Source organism: Charadrius vociferus, unplaced genomic scaffold (assembly GCF_000708025.1).
Source record: "Charadrius vociferus isolate BGI_N301 unplaced genomic scaffold, ASM70802v2 scaffold544, whole genome shotgun sequence".
In the NCBI taxonomy this organism is placed as follows: Eukaryota; Metazoa; Chordata; class Aves; order Charadriiformes; family Charadriidae; genus Charadrius; species Charadrius vociferus.
In genome coordinates this window covers 114,636-122,761 of record NW_009648162.1, presented here as the reverse complement: position 1 = coordinate 122,761, position 8,126 = coordinate 114,636, and the positions used below count along the sequence as shown (strand labels likewise).

The 8,126-nt window shown below is 62.1% G+C and overlaps 1 protein-coding gene across 1 annotated transcript in view; it reads right to left on the bottom strand.

Annotated features, from left to right (window-relative positions):
* Window positions 1-8,126, bottom strand: part of SIGLEC1 (sialic acid binding Ig-like lectin 1, sialoadhesin) — a 37,725-nt gene that overhangs the window by 8,357 nt on the left and 21,242 nt on the right. Inside the window, exons 12-20 of the mRNA XM_009884093.1 lie at window positions 7,062-7,316; window positions 5,735-6,037; window positions 4,895-5,149; window positions 3,438-3,734; window positions 2,876-3,127; window positions 2,192-2,491; window positions 1,750-2,004; window positions 1,000-1,284; window positions 73-172 (exon numbers count right to left, since the gene is read on the bottom strand). Coding sequence (XP_009882395.1) covers window positions 73-172; window positions 1,000-1,284; window positions 1,750-2,004; window positions 2,192-2,491; window positions 2,876-3,127; window positions 3,438-3,734; window positions 4,895-5,149; window positions 5,735-6,037; window positions 7,062-7,316 — 2,302 coding nt within the window. The remainder of the gene's footprint in view (window positions 1-72; window positions 173-999; window positions 1,285-1,749; window positions 2,005-2,191; window positions 2,492-2,875; window positions 3,128-3,437; window positions 3,735-4,894; window positions 5,150-5,734; window positions 6,038-7,061; window positions 7,317-8,126) is intronic.

Sequence of the window (8,126 nt, the reverse complement as noted above, 5' to 3'; positions counted from 1 at the left end):
GCTTCCCCCCATGGGCCAGCTCAGCCCAGAGTCCCCGTCCCCCCAACTCCCCATCCCAGCCAGGGACATTACCTGGGCCACAGCTTCACAGCCAGGAGCACCAGGGCAGCCACGCAGATCATGGCCATGAGCAGCCCAGCCAGGATGGTGAAGGCCAGAAGGTGGGTGAGAGCTGCGAGCAGAGGGAAGCCAGGGCAGATCCCTGCCGGCACCAGGGCTGCCAGCTCAGCGAGACCTGAGGGGGCTCAGGGAGCCCAGCAGGGATGGGGCCCTTTTCCCCATGGCTGCAGCCACAGCACGGCCCTGGTGTGGGGTCAGTGTAGGTGGGACCCCCCCCAGGCCTTGGGGTTCCCCGTGAGGGGCGAAAGGGACCCTAGGGAGGTGGCTGTGACAGCCCACTGCAGATGGGGGACACCCCTCGGCACCACTGCCAGGTCGCTGGGGCTGGGGACAGCTAGTTGGTGGGTCGTGGCACCTCACTGGGAGCCTGCTGGGACCCGGCAAGGACACCAGCTGCTCCTGGCTGCCTGTCCCCTGTACCAAGGCACGTTTCTATGTGTCACCCCAGGCTGGACGGTGTCCTGTCCCTTGCCAGCACCCGGGGATGGGCAGGCAGCAGGCAGGGCAGGGCAGGGGGAGTCACTTGGCACAGTGACACAAGCAGCAGCATCGTGTTTTGCCTTTTGTCGAACCCAAGCCAATTCCTCCTCACTTCTTCGATCATTCGGCAGCATTCAACTCAATTTTCTGTTTCTATCGGCTTCTTTATCCCTTTCATAAAAACCAGCCTGGGATGCTTCAGGAGAAAATCTCCTTGAAAGGAAATACCTAATTCTCCCAGTAAAACCCTCTCTCTTTTCCCATCCACCTAAAGACTCATGGCCGCTCCCACCCCACTTCTGCTGCTCTGAAATCATCTTTCTGGCACAGGTCCCCATTCCCAGTAGATCCCCCACCGCCCCCAGCACGGCACCCCGGGGGGGAGGCAGCCCCACTCACTGTGCGTGTCGAAGTAGGCGCCGGCCGTGGCGTTGCCCAGGGGGTTGCCGGCCACGCAGGTGTACTCCCCCGAGTCCTCCGGCCCCACGGTCCCCAGCTCCACTCGGAGGGCATTGTGGGAGGGGGAGACACGGACCCCTGGCGTGGTGGCTCCGGGCCGGGGCTGGCCGCGGCGGTACAGGGCGATGGTGGAAGCCGGGTGGCTGTTGGTCGTGCACAGCACGATGCCCACCCGCCCGCTGCGGTTCTCCAGGAAAGTGCTGATGGAGACATCTCGGGGGGGGTCTGCATGATGGGAGATGGGGCTGGCAGTGAGCCATGGCGTGGGACCCTCTCCCACCCTGGCCCAAACGCTCGCCAATTGCTGCTTAACGCATCCCTCCTCCAGTCTGGATCGGCTCCAGCCCACCCAGCACGGGACTGGCGGTTTCACACCCTCTCCAGCCCTTCGCTTCCCCCCCCCAGCTGGAGAGCCTCCCCTGGCTCGGAGCATCTTGGCTCCAAATGCGACCTCCAAGGAGTATCTGCAGCCACTGCTAGACAAAACCCCAATGTCCTCTTCCCTGGGTCCAAAGGGAGAGGAGTAGGGCAGGGAGAGGAGGAGGAAGAAGAGGAGGAAGGCCCCCTCACCGCAGCAGGACCTTGAAGACGGGACACATATGATGCTGGGCTGGATGCACCCAGAGCATCAGGGGCTCTGCGCCCCATCCTGCCCCTTGGCCAGTCCCCGCGGGGCTGGGGGACACTCACAGAGCACACTGAAGCTGAGCGTGGCCGAGGTGGCACTGCCCCTCATCCCGCTCGCCTGGCAGTGGTAGGAGCCGGTGTCAGTGCTGGAGACACGGGTGAGGACGAGGGAGCCAGCAGGTCCCTCCTGCAGCCACCGGCTGTTCTTGTACCAGGTGTAGTTGGCCTCTTCCCCCACCCAAGGGACGGCCGAGCAGGTCATGGTGGCTGTGGTGCCTTCGGGGACTTCTGGCGAAGGCTCAACCGTGACTGTGATCCCTGAGGAGGAGGAGGAGGGAGGCTGAAGAGTCAGGGTGTGCCCAGGGCTTGGGTTTGCACAGGACAACACTGACAACACCATCGCCAACCCCCCTCGAAAGGCTTCTGAAACACACACTCCCATGGGAGGGCCCACCAGGACCCCGACACGGGGTTCAACGTGACCGTGGCTCGGGGCTGCCCTCACCTCCCACATCCAGGCGCAGGGACGAGGATGCGGTGCCGTAGCTGTTGTTGGCCGAGCAGACGTAGAGCCCCACGTCCCGCAGCTCCAGCCCCACCATCCCCACCCGCAGGGAGTTGGGGGCCACCTGGACGGTGATGCGTGGGTCCGCCGAGCCCCGCGTGGAGGCCAGGAGCACGTGGCCGGGACCCCGGTGCAGGGTGATGTCGGAGGGTGGGAAGCTGTCGACGGTGCAGAGCAGGACAGCCTGCCGCCCCCCCAGGGGCTCCACCAAGGAGATGAAGGAAGGCTCCTGGGGTGCATCTACAACAGTAAGGACAGATTTTCCCACCCACCCCCCCAAAAAAAAACCCCAGATCTGGTGGCACGGAACAAGCCAGTGGGGTTGGGGGGGGTGACAGGTTAGCTGCTGGCTGAAAAGGTGGTGGGGGCGGGGAAATGGGAGGCTAAGGAGTACTTGGGACATCCCTCCTACTCCCGGGCCGGGGGCTGGGCTGCCCGCCTGGCCGCGGGCTGTCGCGGGATATCACCAGGTGGCGACATAGACCGTCCTCCCAACCGCGGCCCCCGCCACAGAGACATCCATCCCTCCCGGGATCCCCTGGGCTCCCTTTCCCCGGTAGGAGCCGGTGTCTGCCCCCCTCCCCATCCCCTCCCCCCCCGGCAATGCAGCCGCCCCTCACTCACAGAGCTCCCTCAGGGCGGCGGGGGGGGTCCGGCGGCGGCGCAGCCCCCTCCCCGCCTGGCAGGCGGAGGCTCCCGCATCCGTGCGGCGGGGACCCGGCAGGAGGAGGGAGGCATCGAGCCCCTCCGCCACCCACCGCCCGTTTTTGTACCAGCTGTAGACGGTGCCCGGGAGGGCCACCGCATCCCGGCAGGTCAGCGTCACGTCGGGCCCCTCGGGCACCTCGGCAGAGGGACGAACCACCACTCTGAGCGCTGGGAAGAGCAAAGCCAAGCTGGCCCTCACCGCCGCACCCTTTGCCCTCCACGGCTGAGGCTGGGAAAAGCCTTTCCCGGCTCCAACCCCCCCCCAGTCCCCCTTCAGTGGAGTGCGTGAGTGGGGTTGGTGCCCACTCAAGCGGGCAGCAGCACCTCACTGCCCTCCCACTAGCCCCACACCATTCCTGACCTCCCCCTGCGATGCTCTGCTTCCCAACACCAACACTTATTTGGGCCATACCCCTCGATGCCCACACCAGCTCGCCTGGGGGTCCCCAGCCCCATCCCGCGGCGAAGCCGGACTCACCTTGCACACGGAGGGGCAGGGAGGCGTGTGTGCTGCCGAGGAAGCTGCGTGCCTGGCACTCGTACTCGCCCTCATCCTCCTCAGAGGCCTCCCGGAGCTCCAGCCTCAGCGCGTTGGGAGCGGAGGAGATGTGGCCGCTCTGCCTGGGGTGGTCACCTCCCGCGGCAGGGGTGGACTGCCCCTCCTTGAGGAGGGTCATCTCGGACAGGGGGTTGCTCTCCACGGTGCAGAGGAGGATGACTGCCATCCCCTCGCCGCTCTCCACGAAGGCCTTCATCTGCAGGTTCCTGGGGGGGTCTGCGGGAAGGAAAGGAGGGGATGGGGGGGAAGAGGTGGGCTGTAGGATCAGCAGCATCTCGGTGAGTCAGAGCATCCCCAGCCGGCGATGCTCAGGTGGAGGGTCGGATGCTCTCACGGTCTGGGCTGTGAGCTGGGACAGTGATGCTCCGCCGCCTGTAACACAGGACCTGCTCAGGCAGCGCTGCCTCTTTCCTCAGCACCCACGGTCCCCTTGAACCGACACTCAAAACATGGCACAGGGTCATTTGCTGAGCTCATTTCTAAACCTGCAGCTCCAGCCACGCCGGCCAGATTGTGGGAGCATGGCAGGGCGTGTAACCCGTCCCTGCTCGGTGCTCCGCTCGCACCCTGGCCTCGATAAAAAAATACCCTTCGCACATCGGTGCATGGCAAACCCCAACAGCGAGGCTTGTGCAAAAACAGCATGACTGTGGGTGCAGCTCAGGCCCGTTAATGCCAAGATATTTTTTTTGCAGCGTCCATCCAAAATCAGGAGGAGGGAGAGAAGCAATAGATTTGTTGCTGTGGTCTCAGGCTCTCCGGAGGACATTTCCAGGAGTGTTCCTCGATACTCACACCTCACAGCAGATTTATAAGTTAAAGCTGTCTTTTTCTAATAAAAAGAAAAAAAAAATCTTACATTCTGGCTTGCAACTACTTCTTTTTTTTTGCACGTCTTTTTTTAAACAAAGTCTGGTTTTCATTTTCCAAATCAGGGAAAAAAAAAAAAAGAAAAGGAAAAACCCTGCAATGTTTCCCGAAAGCCAAAGATTTTTCTGTTTCAGTTTGATGCAAAGCATGAGGACAAACTTGGGGCTCTTTGAGAAGCTTCACTGAAATCTTCTGCAGACAACGTGGGGCTGTTTGGCCAGGTCTGCTTGCCGGGGGTCTGACACAGGATGGGAGTATGAAGCTCAGCTTAGTTATCACCTGGGAAAAAGGCTAATTTTTATTGAGCTCCCCAAACACTAAGGGAGGCCCCACTACCCCTAACACCCTACAGACCATGCCCCCAGGAGGGTTCCCAGCCAAATGGGACCGGCCAAGGGACGAGTGACACCCCAGAGACCTCCCTGTGGCGTGGCTGGGTCCCTGCCCTAGGTGGACACAGGAGACCTCCCCCCATGGTGTGAAGCCCCCGGCCCGTGGGCACTCACAGAGGACGTTGAGGGTGGTGGGGGCAGAGCTGCGGGTCCGTGCTGGGGTCTGCACTGCGCAGTGGTAGGAGGCGGCGTCGGTGGCTGTGACGCTGCGGAAGGTGAGGACCGGGGCTGAGTCGCTTCTGAACCAGATCTTGTTCTTGTACCATCTGTAGCTCAGCGCTTCCCCGCTGCTGCTCTCCACCGCACAGGTCAAGTTGACGGCATCGCCTTCTCGGACATCCGGGGAGGGGGAGATCCAGACCCTGGCAGCTGCGGTGGAAGGGGAAGGCGGTGATGCTTGGGGAGACTGAGGTGGGCAGGAGGCGATGGAGGGGCACCTGGGCAGGAGGGTGGTGGGATGCTTGGTGGGAGACTTGGTTCCACCTGGGACTTCAGCTTGGCGCTCTTTTCCCATCGTTCCAGACAAGAAACGATGAAGACACCTCAGCCCCCTCCCCGCCAACCCCTCCTGGCCCCTGCAGTGGCTGGGGGACAGCCCGGGGTGATGCTGGCTCTGCGAGCACAGCCAGGACGGTGTCATGGATGGATACGGCAAAGCCAGCCCTTTGCATCACCTCCGAGAGGAGCTGCAGTTCCTTCACCATGTGCGGGAGGATACATGCAGCTCTCTGGGAGTACCTTCCATCCCCATAAACACATCTTCCTCTGTTTCTCCTCTGCTTCTGTGCTGTCCATCCCACCCCAGCTTCTCTCCCCTCCCTTCCCCACCAGCATCCTCGCAGCGCTTGCCGTCACCTCTTCACCATAACCCCCTGCCTCCATCACTCTCCCTGCAGCTCCATCCCATCTCCATCCCCTGCCCGTCCCCGGTGGCAGCGCCAGCCCCGTACTCACTGCCCGCCGTGAAGTTTGCCACGGTGCTGGCGTTGCCGTAGGCGTTGCTGGCGGAGCACACATACTCCCCCTCGTCCTCCAGCAGCACGGGGTGGATGCTGACCCGCAGCGTGTTGAAGGCCAAGGCGCCGCTGAGCCGTGGCGGGGCGGTGGGCTGGGGCAGCGCTGTGGAGGCCACCAACGCCTGGTCCTTGTAGAAAGCCAACTCTGCCTGTGGGCTGCTGTCCACTGTGCACTGCAAGACTCCGCGCTGCCCCTCGGGGGTCTCTAGGAAGGAGGTCACCACCGGCGCCCGTGGAGGATCTGCCCAGGCCAGATGTTACACGGAGGGTGAGCAAACCCTGAATCTTTACCCAGAGCCCACCAAGACCAGACTGCCTGGCCACAGCTCCGGCCCAGGAGGTCTCACATCCCCCTCAAGTCCTGGGTGGCATCGTCCTCCCCAGGCTCCCCGGACATCCGGAGGTGTTTGCGGTGGCTCCTGGCACCTCTCAGCCAGTGCCAGAGCAGCAGCAGCAGCCTGCACGTGCAGCAAAAGCGTAAGCCAGACTTTCTCTTTACAGAATTTTCCCCTCCATCACACACAGACAACATTTCTCCTAACTGAAGTCTTGAAAAATTTGGGTAATTTCAGGTTGATTGAAAAATGTTGTTTTTAGAGAACCAAAATATTTGTTCTTGCATTTTTTCCTCCTTTTTATGCAACATGGCAGGCAGGTGAGACGTGTGGTGGCCACAACACTTCTCACTGGAAAGTTCTGCTTGAACAGGGATGTGACCAACCAGAGTGGGTTTTATTCAGACTAAGGGTTTATCTAGGAGATATGCTCCCATAAACTTTCTACTTTTAACACTTTGGCATTTTCTACTGGCAGAGGATGTTTTACTACAATGTGTGCAGAGCTCTGCATCAAGTCCTGTGCGTGGGACACACAGCGCTTGGGGACAGTGCCAGCAGCAAGGGCTGTGCAAGGCACCCCCTACCTGCCAGCCATAGCTCTGCATGGCCAAACGGCCTTGCTCAGCATCCATCCCATCCCCAGCACCATCCCACTCCCAGCACCATCCCACCCCTGGCACCATCCCATCCTTGGCACCATCCCACCCCCAGCACCATCCTGCCCCTGGCACCATCCTGCCCCTGGCACCATCCCATCCTTGGCACCATCCCCCCCTGTCACCATCCCATCCCCAGCACCATCCCACTCCCAGCACCATCTCACTCCCAGCACCATCCCACCCCAGGACCATCCAACTCCCGTCACCATCCCACCCCTGGCCCCCTACTCCCTCACTCCGCCTCGATTCCCAGGAGGGTCCCACTCACAGGAGATGTGCAGGGCGACAGCTGGGGACACGCTGGTCCCCACGGGGCTGCGGGCTCGGCAGTGGTAGGAGCCGGCGGCAGCACTGGTGACATGGGGCAGCGCAAGGACGTATTCGGGGCTCTCCTGGAGCCATTTGCTGTTCTTGTACCAGGAGTAGATGGTGTCGTCCTGCGGCTCTCCCACCACTTGGCACGTCAGGGAGACATCATCTCCTTCCCGCACCTCGGCGGATGGTGAGACGAGGACTCGGGCAGCTGGAGAGAGGACGGCGCCAGCTCAGACGGCACCGCAGCAGAGCTCGGCGCTGCCGGTCCCTGCGCAGCCCCGACACAGCACGGGATGGAAACAAAACCCTCATCCCTTCCACGGCGTGCGTCGCTGCGCCGCACACTTCAGTGCTCTTGTTCTGAGCGGGGTGGTGGCGGTCCCTGGCAGCCCTGGGGCTGGCACTAGGTGTTTATTTTTAAGAAAAGACGTTGCTCCCTGTCCCCGTTAGCTGATACCCCCCCAACTCCATCCCCTGTGGTGCCCAGGGCTGCGGTGTTTGGGTACAGGCGCCCGGTGTGCGGGCAGTGGTGTGAGCCAGCGCCTCCAGAGGGGCAACCTGGAGCTCAGGTGGGATCCAGCGGCACCGGGTGGGAGTTGCAGACACCGGCTCCCATGTGGACACCTCCATGGAGACACATTTGGATCCAGCAGTCCGAGGGCCAGATCCCAACCCAAAAATATGAATTCGGTCCAGGATTCCTGTTAAAATCCCCGCTGGGTAACTCGGGTGCTGCCTCGCTCCGGGGTCTGAGTGCAGATGTGAGGGGGTCTGGGTGCTGGTTGGGCACTGATGCCCACCTACAGCATCCTGTAGGTGATGCTCCTGCAGGTAACCTCCTCCTGGGGGACACCACTGGGTCCCAGCTTGTCACACTCAAACCCCTGAGCGGGGACATCCCCCCCTCCAGCAGGGATGGGGACACCCCTGTCCCACTCACTGGTGAGCTGCTGGGGAGGCGGGTGGAGGGGTGGTCAAACAAACCACACCGCAAAACAGCAGGTGACGCCCCTTCCCT